Source organism: Scyliorhinus torazame, chromosome 18, assembly GCF_047496885.1.
Source record: "Scyliorhinus torazame isolate Kashiwa2021f chromosome 18, sScyTor2.1, whole genome shotgun sequence".
Lineage (NCBI taxonomy): Eukaryota > Metazoa > Chordata > Chondrichthyes > Carcharhiniformes > Scyliorhinidae > Scyliorhinus > Scyliorhinus torazame.
In genome coordinates, this window is record NC_092724.1 from 104,000,393 (window position 1) to 104,018,100 (window position 17,708).

The 17,708-nt window shown below is 43.9% G+C and overlaps 1 protein-coding gene across 2 annotated transcripts in view; it reads right to left on the bottom strand.

Annotated features, from left to right (window-relative positions):
- map2k4a (mitogen-activated protein kinase kinase 4a) overlaps positions 1-17,708 on the bottom strand; it is a 259,462-nt gene that overhangs the window by 76,945 nt on the left and 164,809 nt on the right. For both annotated transcript variants that reach the window (XM_072483113.1, XM_072483114.1), the window contains 5 exons: positions 16,545-16,719; positions 13,299-13,418; positions 3,528-3,647; positions 2,177-2,228; positions 1,113-1,240 (listed from right to left, as the gene is read on the bottom strand). In XM_072483113.1, the coding sequence (XP_072339214.1) occupies positions 1,113-1,240; positions 2,177-2,228; positions 3,528-3,647; positions 13,299-13,418; positions 16,545-16,719 (595 nt within the window). The remainder of the gene's footprint in view (positions 1-1,112; positions 1,241-2,176; positions 2,229-3,527; positions 3,648-13,298; positions 13,419-16,544; positions 16,720-17,708) is intronic.

Sequence of the window (17,708 nt, forward strand, 5' to 3'; positions counted from 1 at the left end):
GAAATGGCGATGGACCCCCAGATACCAGCACATTTGTTAGTCGAAGAATTGCTGGACGCAGGCGACCGAGTGAAGGGAAACTGTGGGGCCCTGTATGGGAGACTGTTGGAGGAGGTACGCTCCCCCCCTGGACAGAGACGACGGAAAAATGGGAGAAGGAACTAGGCATAGAAAAAGGGGGAGGACTCTGGATAGAAGCACTGCATAGGGCGAACTCCAACTCAACATGAGCTGCGCTCAGCCTAACGTAGCTAAAGGTGGTGCACAGAGCGCACCTAACCAGGACCCGAATGAGTAGGTTCTTTCTGGAGTACAAGTGTGAACGGTGCCAAGAGGCCCAGCCAACCACACATGTTCTGGGCCTGCCCCAGACTTGCCGGGTACCTGATGGCCTTTTTTTAATCCATGTCCAGGGTTGTGGGAGTGAGGGTGGATCCATGCCCCAAAGTGGTCTTCGGTATCTCAGACCAGCCAGAATGCTTCATGGTGGGGGTGGGGCCTAGCCTTTGTCCCCCTGACCGCCAGAGAATCCTGCTCGGCTGGCAATCGACAGCACCACCCAAGACTGCAGACTGGCTGTCCAACCTGGCTGGATTTCCCAAACTAGTGAAAATAAAATTTGCCATCCGCGGGTCGAAGGCTTCCACAGGATGTTGAAACTGTTCACCAACTTGTTCCAGGATCTCGTCATAGTCAGCAACCAACAGAGTAAGGGAGGGGGGAGACAAACGAGTCACGGGATAGAGATGAAAATGAAAGAGGGGGGAAGCAGGTGAGGACACACAAGGAAATCGAGAGGGACAAGCGACTAAAACTGTATAGACATCTGTAAATGCGCACCCGGGCCAAACTGGAAATGGTACTCCGTTCAAAGGGGAGACACGGCCACAGCTGGATGGAAAGCAATTGTATGTAAATATCTGTATGACCATCTGCCTGTCTTTTTACCTCCTATTATTTCTTGCTTTTTTTTGTTTTGTTTGTTTCCTTTTCTTTCCCTCTGGTCGGCGCGGTTATGTAAAGTGTAACATATAAATATGAGTTGTGAAATACAAAATGTGAAAACATATTAAAAACATTTAAAAACTGAAAAGCAAATACTATTGCCTTACTGCCATGTATGGTCGGCATCCTGCATCCCTTGTTTTGGCAATAGAGTCTACTAGTTGTCCACTGATACCAAAATCACAGAGCTTAATATTGCCATTCCTGTCCATAAGAATATTGGAAGGCTTGATATCTGCAATGAAGTCAAAACGAACATGTTACTATAATGTATTAAAACCACTGTCTTTTGCAAAGAACACAAAACATCCTGCAAAGGGATTAAAATTCTTTGCGTGGAAGACAAGTGTTACAGTTATTCAAATATCCAGCGGAAGAGGGCAATAAATACTATTTGCTTATAATAGCAATGCAAAATCCATACTAGGCGAACAATGAAATCTGAGCTTCTCCAAAGGCTCAGTGTGCCAAATGTATAATTTGATGTGATGCAGATGTATAAATTGGCCATTTTCAATCAATGGGCTATGCAGAATTATCTGATCTCATATCACACATTTACATCTAACTTTTCTCTTTCTGTTGACTTAGCAATTTTTTTGATTTATATCATGATTGTTAACACATCAGGGAACAGCTCACATGCATCAATGGGACAACAAGGCAAAGGGGATATATTATTAATGAGTATGAAAATAACACCCTTAAAATATCCAATTCTTTTTTGGTGTACTGTCATTTTAGAATTGTCTTTTTTTTTTTAAAGTAAAGAATTGTTTGTTGGAGCGGTTGAAATATCTTTAACTAGACTGTTCCAACTTTCTCCAGTGATTGGAATGACAGATGTAATAGGGAGTCTTACATGCCTGTCACGGTTACATAATCAACATATGGGCCAGAGTACACAGCTGTAGTTCACCCACAAAGAAAAATGGCAGATTTGGTCTTGTACCCAGAGCCTTCCTCTGCTGGAAATCAACTTTTAAAAAATGATTTCGATTTTACAAATGATTGATGTTGTGTTTCCAGTATTTACCATATCAAATAAAACATTACAAAGAAATCTAGATATTTATTTTATTATGTATTATGCTAACCCTGCATATTTTCATAGGCACGGACAGAAAAATAACATGAAAACATTTTTTACTTAAACAGCTTGGACTCTTACCTCGGTGAATTATTTTCAAGTTTTCTTTTAAGTAGTTAAGTGCTTTCACAGTCTGGAAAATAACAGATGCATGTAGACTTTATGCACACTGGTTTACATTCAGGCTGAAAATAATTCCAATTAGCATGAACATAATATTGCAGCAGAATCCAATTTCCAACCAGTTTTATAAAGTCACTATTGCCAAAATAAAATAAATATGACCTTTCTCGAAACACCCAATCTAGCTGGAAAAGACTATCAAAAATTCTCTAAATTTTGCAGGCATTGGAATATTAACAGTTTAGTCACAATATCTCTCCTCCATTTAAAAGAGGGAAATTGTTTTAGCAAATTAGAATATTTGTTGTGCCCATGCTAAAAGTAGCTTGAAACTTTCTCAAGTCAAGCTAACAAGACGTACATAATATATACTTACATTATGTATTTTTAAAACATGTTTATTTATATTAAATATATAGTTCAATGTAATGACTTGTGATGCTAGTAGTGCAGTTTGTCCATAAAATGCATCATTGGTAAACTAGAGGGAGAGAATTAAAGAATGCAGAAATACAGTTTTATCCAAAAATGTTCACCTCATACCTCCATGAGCACACATGAAAAACAGATTGAGAATGTGATAGCTTATGAAAATCTTTAAATCGTCACAAAAAAAGGATGGGACGTTCCATAGTGAATTAAAGTTAGGAACTAACTTCCAACAAAATTAAGTTATTCAATGAGAAGTCCGTAGTAAAAGGTTTTCTACGAATACTGACAATGTGTCAATCTCAAAGCAGTTATGAAGAATCTGACAAAGTAATTTTATCATACTCCCTATTTCTCAAGTTAAAGATATTTCATTAACTTTTTGAGCCACAAATCAAATTATTAAATCTCAAAGGGGGAACTGGATAAAGGACCAAACATTAGTCAGTTAATGGTCTCTTTGATTAAGATAAAATTGAATCTAAAATTTTCCCCAAAGACCTCAACTCGAGGAGATCAATGCTTTCATGTGCAAGGTGCAGAATAATTTCACCAGTTAGAGAGAGCTAATTCAGCCAGTAACTGGATACGGTATTCGTAAAAAGTCATTGCCTCAACACCAGGAATTAACCATGGTCAGATACCACTGACAAACTTAATTCATTAGTGGTAGCCCATTTTATTTCGCTAAACAAATATGTTGCCCAGGGAGACAAAGCATTTCCCAGAAAGCTAAAAGTTTAGGCAGACACCAAATAGCAATAAAGTTAATTTACTTTAAATTGATGCAATCATGCTATATTTCATTATAGACCATTAATGCTAAATACTAAACTAATGCACAGGTAGCTGCGATTAAAAAATGCATCAAGTTACTTACAGCTAATGTGATTTTGCCTAAGATCTCCTCTGGGATAACATCGTCTAATGCACCATATACATATTTGTAGAATTTGTCAAATGAGGTAGACATGAGCTCCATGCATATCCAACAATCGCCCTAATGAAAACAGAATTAAGAATTAGTCAATCTTCAGACACAGTAATTCTCGGTTTTGCTCATCACAGGTCCATTGGCTTTTTGATCCAGGACGTGGCTGAGGAAAGCTATTCCTGCTGGGAGACAAACAAGCTAGGTTATCCATTACTATAGAACTGCAGTGTATTGGACTTCCGGTGGCGGTCAAGGTGAGTGGTCACACACAAGGCAGCTCCTGCTCGAAGGTACAGGAAAGAGCGCTTTTTGCTTGATATTGGGTGGAATTTTGATGAAAAGGGATAGTTGAAGATCAAAGGAATAGGTTCCCTCAGGAGTAGCATATCCGCTGGTTATCAAACCCGACAGAAGACGGTGAGAGACCCGGCCAAAGAGTTGGAGGAAACCTGTGGCGCAGCAACTCGTGCAAGTATGGTGGAGGGGGAAGGGCTGGTGCAAGGTGGAAAGCCCTAGATGGAGCAGTTGATGGCTTTTATTAAGGAGGAACTCTGCCAACAGAGGAAGGAAATGCAGGAGGATCGCTTGAAGGCCATCGAAGGAGCTGTGGCACCTAGAACAGTTCGCTGGGACGGGTGGAGAAGTGTCTGGAGATGCAGGGGTTGCAGATTCAGGAGATCGTAGGAGTGATCTTAGACCACAGTGACAGTGTGGTGACTCTGGAGGCGGAGCTCCTAGGAGACCTTTGTAAAACATGGAGGACAATGGTGGAGGAGCAGGAGAATACCCCGAGAAGGAAGGACCTGTGAATAGTGGGCCTGCCTGAAGGAGTAGAAGGTGTGAGTACCACGAGGTGCATCTCAAAGATGCTGGTGGTGCTGGTGGCGGAAGGGGTGTCAGATAAGGCCCCTGAAGTGGACCGAGCGCACAAGTCCCTGAGGCAGAAGTCTAGAGCTGGGAGCCACCACAGGCGGTGATCGTGAGATTCCACAAATTTGTGGAGGAAGAGAAGATTTTGGGTTGGGCCAGGGAAAAGCACACCTGTGAACAGGAGGGGAACAAGGTCCGAATATATCAGGACATCGGAGCAGAGTTGTCGAAGCGGCAAGCAGGGCTCAACAAGGCTAAGGCAATGCTGTCCCGGTGGAGAACTGAGTGGACAATGCTTGGGAACCGGGGTGCTAGCACTTCGTAATGGTTGGGAGCATGTTTGAAGTGGGGGTAGGGTTTGGGGGATTTTCATCCTCTCCAGTTTGAAGGTGGCCCCTTTTTTGGGTTTGCTGTTTACTGTTGAGATTATAAGGAGTGGTAGGGGTTTATGTGGGGATGGATGTTCCCATCCCCCCTCCTGTTTTATGGGGCTGTTTGTGCTCAGCATTTGTTTGTTTGCTTTTGGGGAAGGCGGCCAGGAGTTCAGGAAGAGTCTTTGTTTGGGTGGGGGAGCGCAAGGTCAGCAGAGAGTCTACTTCCTTGAGCGGAGGAGCTGAGGGGGGGGAAGGTCATTGGGAGGTGCCTTTGGGCAGGGGCTGCCATTCTAGCAAGTAATGCTGGTGCGCAGAAGTGAGGTGGTGGGGGAGAAGGCTGGTGGGGTGGGGGTTGTTGCTACATGGCAGGGGGTGAGAGATGGCATGGTCAGGGATGGCTAGGTACAGGGTGGAATTAAGGGGCTGGAGTTAAGTGGCGAAGATGATGGACGGTAGAGGGGATTGGAGGTGTAAGCCAAACTTCTGTAAGTTTGGACCACTGACCTTTGGGGATATCAGTTGGTAACGTGGAACGTCCAGTGACTGAATCAGTCGGTGAAAAGTTCTCGGGTGTTTGTGCACCTCAAGTGCTTGAAAGCGGGGGTGGTCTTTCTGCAGAAGACGCACCTCTTCATTAAAGACCACGTTAGGTTAAGGAAAGGGTGGGTCAGGCAGGTTTTCCACTCGGGGTTTGATTCAAAATCGAGGAGTGGTGATTTTAAAGAGTACAAAATGGAATTTACGAGTGCGAAGGAGGTGAGGGAACCGGGTGGGAGATATGTGATTGTGAGTGGGGTATTTGAAGGGGTGTCGGTGGTGTTGGTAAATGAGTATGCCTCAATATGGGACGATGTGGGTTTTATGAGGGGGCTGCTGGCAGCGATCCCAGATTTGGCCACGCACCAGTTGATCATGGGAGGAAATTGTAATTGTGTCGTAGAGCCGAGGGGGGGATAGGTTAAGCCCCAGGTTGATGGGTACGGTACGAATGGCAAAGGAGCTGGGTGGGTTCATGGAGAGGATGGGTATGATGGATCCAAGGTGTTTTCAGGACCCAGGGGGAAAGGGAGTATTCCTTCTTTTCACATGTCCATGAGGTGCTTTCGAAGATTGATTGTTTTGTGGTGAACCTGGAGACTTTGGTTGGTGTGGGAAGGGCAAACTATGCGGGGATAGTTATCTCGGACCATGCACCCCACTGGCTGGAGATTCGGTTTCGACCGGGACAAGAGCAGATGCCGGGGTGGAGGTTTGATTCGGGGTTGTTGACGGATGGAGGTTTTTGTGATAAGGTGCGGGCGGCGATTAAGGAGTATGTGGAGCTGAATCAGAATGGGGAGGTGTCGCCGGCCATTTTTTGGGAAGCATTGAAGGCAGTGGTCCAGGGGGAAATTATTTTGTTTAAGGCTCGTGCGGCTAGGGAAAGGAATGAGGTATATGACCGTCTAGTGAGCAAGATGGTGGATGTGGACAGGGACTATTCGAGGCTGCCCACCATGGAGAGATTGGCGAGGAGGAAAACGTTGCAGGGGCAGTTTGACAGGTTGCAGTAGGGCAATTGCGTAGGGCTAGAGGGGTACAATATGAGTATAGGGAGAAGGCAAGCCGCATGCTGGTGCACCAGCTGCGGAGGCAGGCCGCGTCCAGGGAAATATTGAAGATACGAACTGGGGCTGTGGATGTGATGTCGGAGCTGGGGAAGATAAACGAGGTGTTCAGCGAGTATTACCAGGGACTGTACGAGGCATGCCCGGGGGTGGGGGGGGGGGGGGGGGGGGGGGGGGGGGTTCTGGACAAGCTGGAGTTTCCCCAAGTGGAGCAAGCAAAGAGGCAGGCTTTGGAGGAGCCGAGGGAGGTGCTAGATAGTATCAGGGATATGAAGTCGGGGAAGGCCCCGGGGCTGGATGGTTACCCGGCGGAATTCTATAAGGAATTTGCAATGGCCTGGCGCCACATCTGTTGGGGGCATTTAATGGAACACTGGAGAAGGGGGAGTTGCCGGAGACAATGGCGCAGGCAGCAATCACGCCAATACCGAAAAAGGGGAATGACCCAGTGGAATGTGGGTCATATAGGCCCATATCATTGTTGAACACGGATGTGAAAGTATTGGCTAAGTTGTTGGTGGGAGGTTGGAAGATCGTGTCCCGGGTGGTTGCAGAAGATCAAACAGGCTCCGTGAAGGGCAGGCAGCTCGTGAGTAATGGGGTTGGTCAAGGTGAGGCATCTGTATTTGGAGGAAGGGTTCGCCAGTCTGGAGGAGCTAAGGGAGTGGGTAGAGCTGCTGAGGGGGAGTGAGTTCAGGTATCTGCTGGTTAGGGACTTTGCGCGAAAGGTCCGGGGGGGGGGGGGGCTCCCTAGGTGGCCGGGATACACCTTGCTGGTGTGACTGCTGCTTCCGGATGTGGAAGGGGAGGGTAGAATTGGGGATGTACACAAGTGGCTGGCGGAGCAGGAGGCGAACGGGCAGTGAAGATCAAGGAGAAATAGGAAGGGGAGATCAATTAGGGAGCATAGAGTGAGGCATTGCGCAGGGTAAACGGGACCTCTTCCTGTGCAAGGATGAGCCTGGTACAGTTTAAGGTGGTGAACAGGATGCATATGACTCGGGCGAGAATGAGAGGGTTCTTCCATGGGGTAGCAGATGAATGCGAGAGCTGTGGGCTGGGGCCAACAAACCAAGCACACGCATTTTGGGGCTGTGAAAAATTGGAAAGATTGTCGATCAGAGTGTTTGCGATCCTCGCCAGGACAGTGGGGGAGGAGCTGGACCCGGACCCTTTAATGGCAATATTTTCACTTTAAGAGAAGCCGGAGCTCATGGAGAAAAGGAAGGCCAATGTCGTGGCCTTCGCGCGCTGATTGCACGGCGGCTAATCTTGCTGAAGTGGCGGTCGACATGGCCACCTGGGGTAGCGGCTTGGTTGAGTGACCTGTACGACTTCCTGCGATTGGATAAGATAAAGTATGATTAATGGGGCTCTGCAGAGGGGTTTGAGAAAAAGTGGGGGATTTTTGTGACTGTGTTTGAGAAGCTGTTCGTGGGGTGGGGGTTGGGGGGGGGGGGGTGGATGAGAGTTCTACAGACCATTTTGTTAATTGCTGGGAAGTATGTTTCCCGGGGTGTTTACTTGTTGTAACATGTTTTGATACATGTTTGTAATAAAATACATTTTTTTAAAAAAAAGAACTGCAGTTTATTAACCTCTCCAAATAAATCCTGAACATTGACATTAATATATCAGCCTCTTCTTGCAGAAATCAGATATTACAATAGCTGTCTGGGTCACCTAGTTTACCAACAGAGAATCATCTTTCACTTGGAGACAGATCCACATGGGTTACAAGGAACAGAAAAGGTTAGAAGCAATGTAATTAGGAAGGCCCAATAATTTAAGTTTAATGCTGATAGCTCAAATAATTTTTTTTAAAAATCCAGCTAATGTACCTAAACTATCAGAATTGCCATTGTAAGAACAGTTTTGCTGCAGTTCTATTGCTTTCATTCTTTAATTGGTTTCTGCTTTTAGAGCAGTGCAAGTCAGTGCTCACTGCATATTTCACTTTACTATCAAACTGGAAGAAAGAAAAGTGCTGTTCATCAATGCTAAAATGCAGGTACACAGCTATTCGAACAAGCAAATACCGGTGACACAGCTTTCTTGGCTCTTCAGTTATGAAAAACGTAAGCAGTCTGGCAAACCTTTGAAATTTCCCGTAACAGCCTCCCCGAACAGGCGCCGGAATGTGGCGACTAGGGGCTTTTCACAGTAACTTCATTTGAAGCCTGCTTGTGACAATAAGCGATTTTCATTTCATTTTCAAATTTAAAGCAAGTTGCTTTTACGCCACTTTCAGTTGCAGTCATCGTGAGGATAAAACAATGCCAGAACATTGTATGGATGCAGGCTTACAACTGTAGCCAAATTCTCAATTCTTTAGGATTCAGTTACCTTTTCAATGCAAAGCCGATATAGTATGTTATTTCTGATCCTAAAACAAGTTATTAATATGATGGTTACATTAAGCTCAGCCAGGTACACGATTAGACAAGATACATGTCTCGACTGAACGGCAATCCGTTGGATAACTATTGGGGAGCTAAAAGATGGTGATCATTTTCCCAAGCTTCTCCATTTTGCCTCTAAGTGATTCCAAGCTCCCCATGGCTCATCACTTCAACTTACCTTTCCATTTCCACTCCAGCCTCCATCTCAGATACCAAGATTCTCAAACATCAAGTAAGCTTACCTTTCTGCTGGGCATTTTGCAACCCAACCAAATGAACAGCAACTTAATTTAATAAAACATCCTAAGGTGCTTTACAGGGGCAGTAAACAAATGATATTAAGTATTGAAAATAATGTAGCCACCTTGAACGGAAAGATAATTCTGATAATTGTAAGTTGAGGAAGCATGAGTCTGAAGTGGGCCTGTACCTGACAACAGGCTCATTTTCAAGGCAGCAAAGTCACAGACTCTCCCAGTTTCTCCCAAACTCTCAATAAACTGGTTTATATAGTCTTACAATGATTCCCTAATCCTTCCAATTTGGGGACAGCGGTGCTTAATTACCAACTTAAAGCATGCATTTCATTTTAACACAAATTCAACATTGACATGGAAGAAATCAGATAAGGAGGCATTGGTAAGTACTGTTGCTTCACAACTCCAGCGTCCCAGGTTCGATTCCCGGCTTGGGTCACTGACTGTGCAGAGTCTGCACGTTCTTCCCATGTATGGATGGGTTTCCTCTGGGTGCTCCGGTTTCCTCCCACAAATCCCAAAAGACATGCTGTTAGGTAATTTGGACATTCTGAATTCTCCCTCTGTGTAACCGAACAAGTGCCGGAATATGACGACTAGGGGCTTTTCACAGTAACTTCATTGCAGTGTTAATGTAAGCCTACTTGTGACAATAAAGATTATTATAGGGCTGATGACCAAAAGCTTGGTCAAAGAGCTCGGTTTTAAGGAGTGCCCTAAAGGAAGTAGAGGCTTTAATTTGGGGATGGTGGTGGTGGGGCTGAGAATTTCAGGGCTTAGGGTCTCCGTGGCTGAAGGCACAGCCAAGAATGGTGGATCAGTTTAAATTGGGATGTTCAAGAGACCAGAATTAGGGGGTGGAGGAGATAACAGAGTTAGGAAGTGGTGAGGTCCTGGAGGGAGTTGAAAGCAGGGATGAATATTAAAATCGAGGCACTGTTTAACAGGAAGACCGTGTAGGGCAGCAAGCAGTGGTGAACAGGATTTGGTGCCAGTTAGATCTCGTACAGCAAAGGTTTGGATGGCTTCAAGTTTATGAGGGGTAGAATGTGGGAGGCTGACCAGGAGTGTGTTGGAACAGTCGAGCCTATAGTTAACAAGGGCACGGATGAGGATTTCAGCAGCAGATAAGCTGAAGCAGAGGACGAATCGGGCGATGTTAAGGAGGTGAAAAGGGCAGACTTGGCGATTGCACAGACGTGCGGTCAAATGTCAATTGAAGTCAAATACAACACCAAGGTTACAAAAGGTTTGGTTCAGGCAGTTGCCAGGAAGAGGGATGAAGATGGTGGCTAGGCAGTCCTGTTTCTGGCAGCGAACAATGAAAATTGCTTTGATCTTCTTAATATTTCAATGGAGGAATTTTGTGATCGAGTACTGGATTTCAGATAAGCAGTTTGACAACATAAGAAATAGTGCAGGGGTCAGGAGAGGTGGTGGTGAGGTAGAAATAGGCGTTGTCAGCACAGATATGGAAACTGATACTATCTTTTTGGATGATGCTGATGAACAGCACATAGATGAAAAATAAGATTATTTGGGGGACAACAGAGTTAACTGGGCAGGAGCAGGCTATGATTAGGTAATAATGGAACCAGGTAATAATGGAACCAGGTGAGTACAGTCCCATCCAATTGGATGACAGTGGAGGAGGATGGTGTGGTCAATTGAGTTAAGGACTACAGACAGGTTGAGAAGGGCAAGTAAGGAGGGTTCACCTTTGTCATAGTCAAACAAAATGCAATTTGTGGCTTTGAGAAGTGCTGTTTTAGTACTACGTCAGGGACAAAAACCTATTTGGATGGATTTAAATAAAGCATTCAGAAAAATATGGGCACAAACTTTGGGAGGTGACGAACCATTCAAAGGAAGTTTGAAGATGGAATGGTAGTTGGCCAGGACCGAGGGATCAAGGGTTTGTTTTTTTGTGGATAAGTGTGATGACGATAGACTTGAAGGAGTTGCAGACAGAACCCGAGGAGAGAAAAACTTGAATGTCAGCGCATAAAGGAGCCAAAAATGGAAGCAAACTACTGGGTAAATCATAGAACTTACAGTGCAGAAGGGTGCCATTCGGCCCATCGAGTCTGCACCGGCCCTTGGAAAGAGCACCCTACTTAAGCCCACACCTCCACCCTATCCCCAGTAACCTAACCTTTTTGGACTCTGCACAGACAGTGACCCAAGCCAGGAATCGAACCTGGGACACTGGAGCTGCGAAGCAACAGTACTAACCACTGCCGGGTGCTGGTAAACCGGTGCTGGTAAGTAGGATTAGCACGAGATTAGGAGTAGTTATTGTCGGTCCAGACTTGATGGGCCAAGGGACTTTTCTACACTGTACAACTCTATGACTGCGGATGCAGGAACCCGTAAATATAAACAGTAGGAAAGGCTATAGACCTGAAACGTTAACACTAGTTCCCTCTCCACAGATGCTGTCAGACCTACTGAGTATTCCTAGCGTTTTCTGTCCTTAAGCCCAGAAATGCAAGTTGGGAAATAACAAGTTTAGTTGGAATATGGTTGTGGCAGTAGGACCTGGATCTCAAAGGCAGTCTTGGAGAGGGCATGAGATGGAAAAACTAGAGAAAGTCGCAGATTTAGGATGAAGACTTATCATAGAATCCCAACAATGCAGAAGGAAGCCATTTGGCCCATCATGTCTGCACTGCTGTTAAAGGGCATGAGGGTATTGAAGGTGAGGTGAGGGTGTGATTGAGCAGGTTGGTAGCTGTACAACCATGAAACATTTGGAATTTTGAAAGTGCAGTTGGGATTGTGAAAGTGCAGTTACGAAGTAGCGAGTGTGATAAATTTTCCCAGGAGCAGACCAAGAAGGAAAACCAGTTTGGCGAGCTATGCAAAGACTTGGTGATTGGAAGTCACTTGGTGCAGAGGTTGTTGGGTGGAAAGCATTTGCTGCATTCCACCCACGGTGGACGGTGAAGAAAGGCACGGTGAGAAAATTGCCATGGTACTTGGGTGGCCGGTACAGAACGAGGGTTTTAAATGGGATCAAAGAGTGGTGGAATAAGGGAAGAAGCTCAGAGGAGAAGCAAATGCCAGAGTAGAGGACATACAGATGTTATTTAAAATCCTCGTTCTGTTCTGGCTATCCAAGTACTATGTCAATTTTCTCACTGAGCTTCTTCACTGTTTTCCTCCCAACAACCTCTGCACCAACGGGACAGACCAAGGTGTAATTTGGTGTTAAAAGGCACTGTTGCCAGTCTGGATAGGTGAGGCTTGTGATGGATGGTATAGTCCACTTGGGAGGTTCAGTTTCGGGAAAAGCGTCATCACCTCCTCAGCCAGGTTACATCAAAGCTAAGGCAATTCAGCCCAACTGCACCTTCAAGCTTTTTTCCTTCTCTCCATCCCTGTTTTCTCAATTTTACTTCCTTTTTTCCCCCCGTGTGGGCCTCTCACCGTCTTAGTTATTTGCACATGGATTCCTGTCCTTACTTTTCTCAATATGTTCACGTGAGGGCGGCACAGTAGCACAGTGGTTAACGCTGTTGCTTCACAGCACCAGGGACCCAGGTTCGATTCTCGACTTGGGTCACTGTCTGTGCGGAGTCTGCACGTTCGCCCAGTGTTTGCATGGGTTTCCTCTGGGTACTCTGGTTTCCTCCCACAAGACCCGAAAAATGTGCTTGTTAGGTGAACTGAACATTATAAATTCTTCCTCAGTGTACCTAAACAGGCACCAGAGGGTGGTGGACTAGGGGATTTTCACAGTACCTTCATTGCAAAGTTAATCTATGCCTACCTGTGACACTAATAAAGATTATTCTTATTTTATCAACCCAACAGTCTGCCGTCTCCATCTGTTTTTCAAATCTACTGCAATCTTCACTAATATTATAGATTTGAAAAGTTTTTTTGTAAGCAGAAGGATGAACCTTTCTTTTCTTGGATGTTGACTGGCCTATTGTGGTCTCGCAACATTTTCTTGTTTTGTTGGCTAATATTTGAGGTACAAAATTAGGAGGACGGTTACGGTCACTGAGCTTCCCATTTTTAAAAATTACAACCAGTCTTGACTCTGAACTAAGCTTTATAACATAACTATATATTCTGTACAAGTTTTTCCAGTTACTCAATTGAACATCAATTCAATGGAGTTGCGTATACTGAAAAACGTCCGGTTAGATCCCCAACAGCAACTGCAACAGACAAGTAACTTGTTAATTTCTCTCACCTCTCTGAAGAGCGCTCCATAAAACTGAACAATATATGGACAGTCACTACTCCTCATTACAACATCCAGATCCATCAAAAGCTGCTTCTGTTCTTTCTCATCCACCGTTGATCGAATTCGCTGAAAGACAGCAATATATTCATTAGAAGAGTTTTGTTACAGTACAATATATTTTTATGTAGTTCCCAGATCCTCTCTTTGCTCAAACTAAACATGAACATTTATGAACGTCAGCTTTTGCAGTTTAAGCCACATTGTTTTGGCTAGAATTTTAAGTTAATTGAAAATAAATATTTTCAATACTTGTATACTTTACTGTCAACTTGTATGGAATGTTTCAAACATTTGTAATTATTCAACCACAGTATTATACAGGGAAATTCCAAATTATAAATGTTTTAATATTTACACTTAATTGTGTTATTTTGAAGTAATATGCATCCCAGGTTTAAACAACACTGTTCATTTCTTTCCCATTTGGAAAATAACGTGCTGCCTTAAACAGCCTTTTGCGTAGTCTGCTCTTTAATGCTGCAGTCACAATGGTAAACCAAATTTGAACTAAACCGCGAACACCATTTATAGTTTAATGTATTCAGATGATATTTCAGAACTAATACCTCCTAAACATCTTCCAGTTCACGCAATCCATACTGCTGTCAAACACCATTTAATGGCTAAACAAGCTTATACAACCAATAATTGAGTAAAACATACTCGGCAGGTTCCAGGTTCAATTGCAGATGTTTGTGGAGTTCGTTGACCTGCTGCTATTAGACATATATTCGTGATAGAAGAATCACTGTCAGTTGTATTGCAAAGCAACAACTTGTCTTCTTAGCAGCCGCTGATAGAAAGTCACAGCAAGTTTAGTTTAAGTTGTAGCAGTGGGACCTGTGCTGCGTCTTTGGTCATCATAAAGAGTAGTTCAAGTCAGTGGTAGTAGTGGGAGCAATACAATAAAGCAAAGGCACATGGCGACACATGATGATAGAAAATAACCATCAACTTCAGAATCATACCGCAGCAGGTAAGCAATGTTTTCCCACTGTACAAGAACAACACTAATGCCATTATACTGGTCGTTAAATTTGCTGACAACACAAAGACAGTTAGGACAGTAAATTACGAAGAGGACGTAAGGAGGCTACAAAGAGTTATAGATAGGTTAAGTGGCCAAAAATCTGACAATTGGAGTATAATTTGGGCAAATATGAAATTGTCCATTTTTGCAGGAAGAATGAAAAAGCTTATATCTAAATGGTGACATATTACATAGCTGAGGTGCAGAGGGATCTGGGTATCCTAGTGCATGGATAACAAAAAGCTAGTATAAAGGTTCAACAAGTAATTAGGAAAGCTAATAGAATGTTATAATTTGTTGTGAAGGTAGAGGATTACAAAAGTAGGGAGATTATGTTTCAATTGTACTGGGTGTTGTCGAGTTCACATCTGAGGTAGTGTGTACAGTATTGGTCTCCTTATCTAAGGAAAGATGCAAATGCGTTAGAGGGATTACAGAGGTTTACTAGACTAATACCAGGAATTGGAAGGTTGGCTTATGACAAACGGTTGGAGAGGTTAGGTTTGTATCCAATGGTGTTTAGAAGAATAAGAGGCGACTTGATTGAAACCATTAAGATCCTGTGGGGTACTGACAGTATGCATGTGGAAAGGATGTTTCTTCTTTGTCGGATAATCTGGAACTGGGGGCCACTGCTCATTTAAGACTGGCAAGTCATGTTGCAGCAGTACAGGACCTTAGTTAGGCCTCATTTGGAATATTGTGTACAATTCTGGTCGACACACTACCAGGAGGATGTGGATGCTTTGGAGAGGGTACAGAAGCGGTTAACTAGGATGTTGCTTGGTATGGAGGGCATTATCTAGGAGGAGAGGTTCGATAAACTCGGTCTTTTCTTACTGGAACCACAGAGGTTGAGAGGCAACCAGAGAGAGGTCTACAAGATTATGAATGGCATGGACAGAGTGGATAGTCAGATGCCCTTTCTAGGGTACAAGAGTCGAGCACTAGAGGACATAGGTTTAAAGTGCGTGGGGAAAAGTTTAGAACAGATGTGCGAGGCAAGTTTTTTTGCACAGAGGGTGGTAAACATTTTTCTTCCTACAGGATTGTGTATCTCTGGTACTCTCTTCCTCAAACGACAGTGGAAGTAGAATCTTTGAATATTTTTAGGAAAGAGCTAGATAGATTCTTGATTAACAGGGGAGTGGAAGGTTGCAAAGGGTAGACAGGAATGTGGGGTTGAGGTTAGTCAGATCAGCCATGATCTTATTGATTCATGAAGCCGGCTAAAGGGGCCGAATGGCCTACTCTTGCTCCTAATTCGTATGTTTGTATATAGTTCCTGTAGGGCAAGCCTAAAGCAGCTTGCCAAAAATCAAAATTGAAGCAAAGGACACGTTAAAAGTACTGCTCAAAGGACTTACTAAAAATTCTAATTATGATACTTAATAAATCTAATGAAAAAATCCAGGGCAATCATCTTTCCTCAGACAGTGGATGGAATGTGGTACATGTCACCACATGGAATAGTGAGGGAAGTAGCACAGATGCCTGAAGGGCAACGTTGCTAAGAACATGCTGGAAAAAGGAATAGATGGGTATGCAGATGTGTTAGATGAAGGAGGGTGTGAGGATGCTTGTATGGAGCAAAAACCACAGCACAGACAATTGGGCCACATGCCATGTTCCCAGTGCTGTAAATTCTATCAAATGTAAATCGTGTCTTTCTGGTAACTGGTTTTAGGAATTGGTCCTGGGAACTTTACATTTAGCCTACAAAACCTGGTGGCACAAGTATATCTTGAGCAATGTAAAAGGGAGGAAATTGGGGATACAAATTGGCCCATCACAGTATGGCCAAAAGTACAGAGAAAGGCTACAATGATTATTGAAAAAATATCTCACTGCTACAGTAAGGATGCCGATTTGAAATTGAAAGTTAATCTACAGGGGCAAAGTGGAAGCATGATACTGAGCAACTGGTTGTACTACACGAGAACTGGAACCAGTTGATGCTGACAGCCCAGGGCTGGCATTGCTAATCACCAGGGCAAACAAGAAAATGGGGATAATGTAATGAAAAATAAAGCAGATAATAGCCGTGTGTTCCAAAATAAGTTTGTCTGGCTTATTACTATGAACGAGGTTCTAATGATCTTTAAGATGTACGTCAAGCCACTTTCCACAAAATTTAGCTTACAGCTGATGCAATTGCTTACTTTCACAGCCATAACCTGTCCGCTTGGGTTGTGGATCATTTTGTTCACAGAACCATAGGCTCCACGTCCGATTTCCCCAAGGTCCTTTAGATCATCTGCAGTGAAGTCATACAACTGTTCTGGAGAGATTTTCAATTTCCCTGAAGATTCAATGCTATGGGTTCGCAGCCTTTCTCTGCAATAGGATTTCAAGAATGAACATTAGAATGAGATAAATGTTATATGTATAATCAGTTGCATTTTAAATTGCTGGCTTACACACTTCCTTTGCCCTGGCTGCTGTTGTTGAGATATGACTCAGTTCATTAGACTTTCCGATTTACCTGAAAATCTCAGCTATGGTAACAGGTAAAAATCCATGTGCCACAGACATATGACAACACCGTTTCTCTTCTCTGGAAGACTGTTAGTAGTGCATTCAGACTTTTGGTTATATGCAGTTACCTCAATCAATGGCATCTTAATAGTGAGTTAGTTATTTTGTTATCAGTTATCGTCAGCTGACGTCAGCACAGATGCTCTGCTCAGGCCAATAAACAAGGAAATTCTGCATCTGTGAAGACTGGCATACAAAGAACAAACAAACAAAGAAATGTACAGCACAGGAACAGGGCCTTCGGCCCTCCAAGCCTGTGCTGACCATGCTGCCCGACTAAACTACAATCTTCGACACTTCCTGGGTCCGTATCCCTCTATTCCCATCCTATTCATGTATTTGTCAAGATGCCCCTTAAATGTCACCATCGTCCCTGCTTCCACCAACTCCTCCAGTAGCGAGTTCCAGGCACCCACTACCCTCTGCGTAAAACACTTGCCTCGTACATCTACTCTAAACCTTGCCCCTCTCACCTTAAACCTATGCCCCCTAGTAATTGACCCCTCTACCACGGGGAAAAGCCTCTGACTATCCACTCTGTCTATGCCCCTCATAATTTTGTAGACCTCTATCAGGTCGCCCCTCAACCTCCTTCGTTCCAGTGAGAACAAACCGAGTTTATTCAACCGCTCCTCGTAGCTAATGCCCTCCATACCAGGCAACACTCTGATAAATCTCTTCTGTGCCCTCTCTAAAGCCTCCACATCCTTCTGGTAGTGTGGCAACCAGAATTGAATACTATACTCCAAGTGTGGCCTAACTAAGGTTCTACACAGCTGCAACATGAC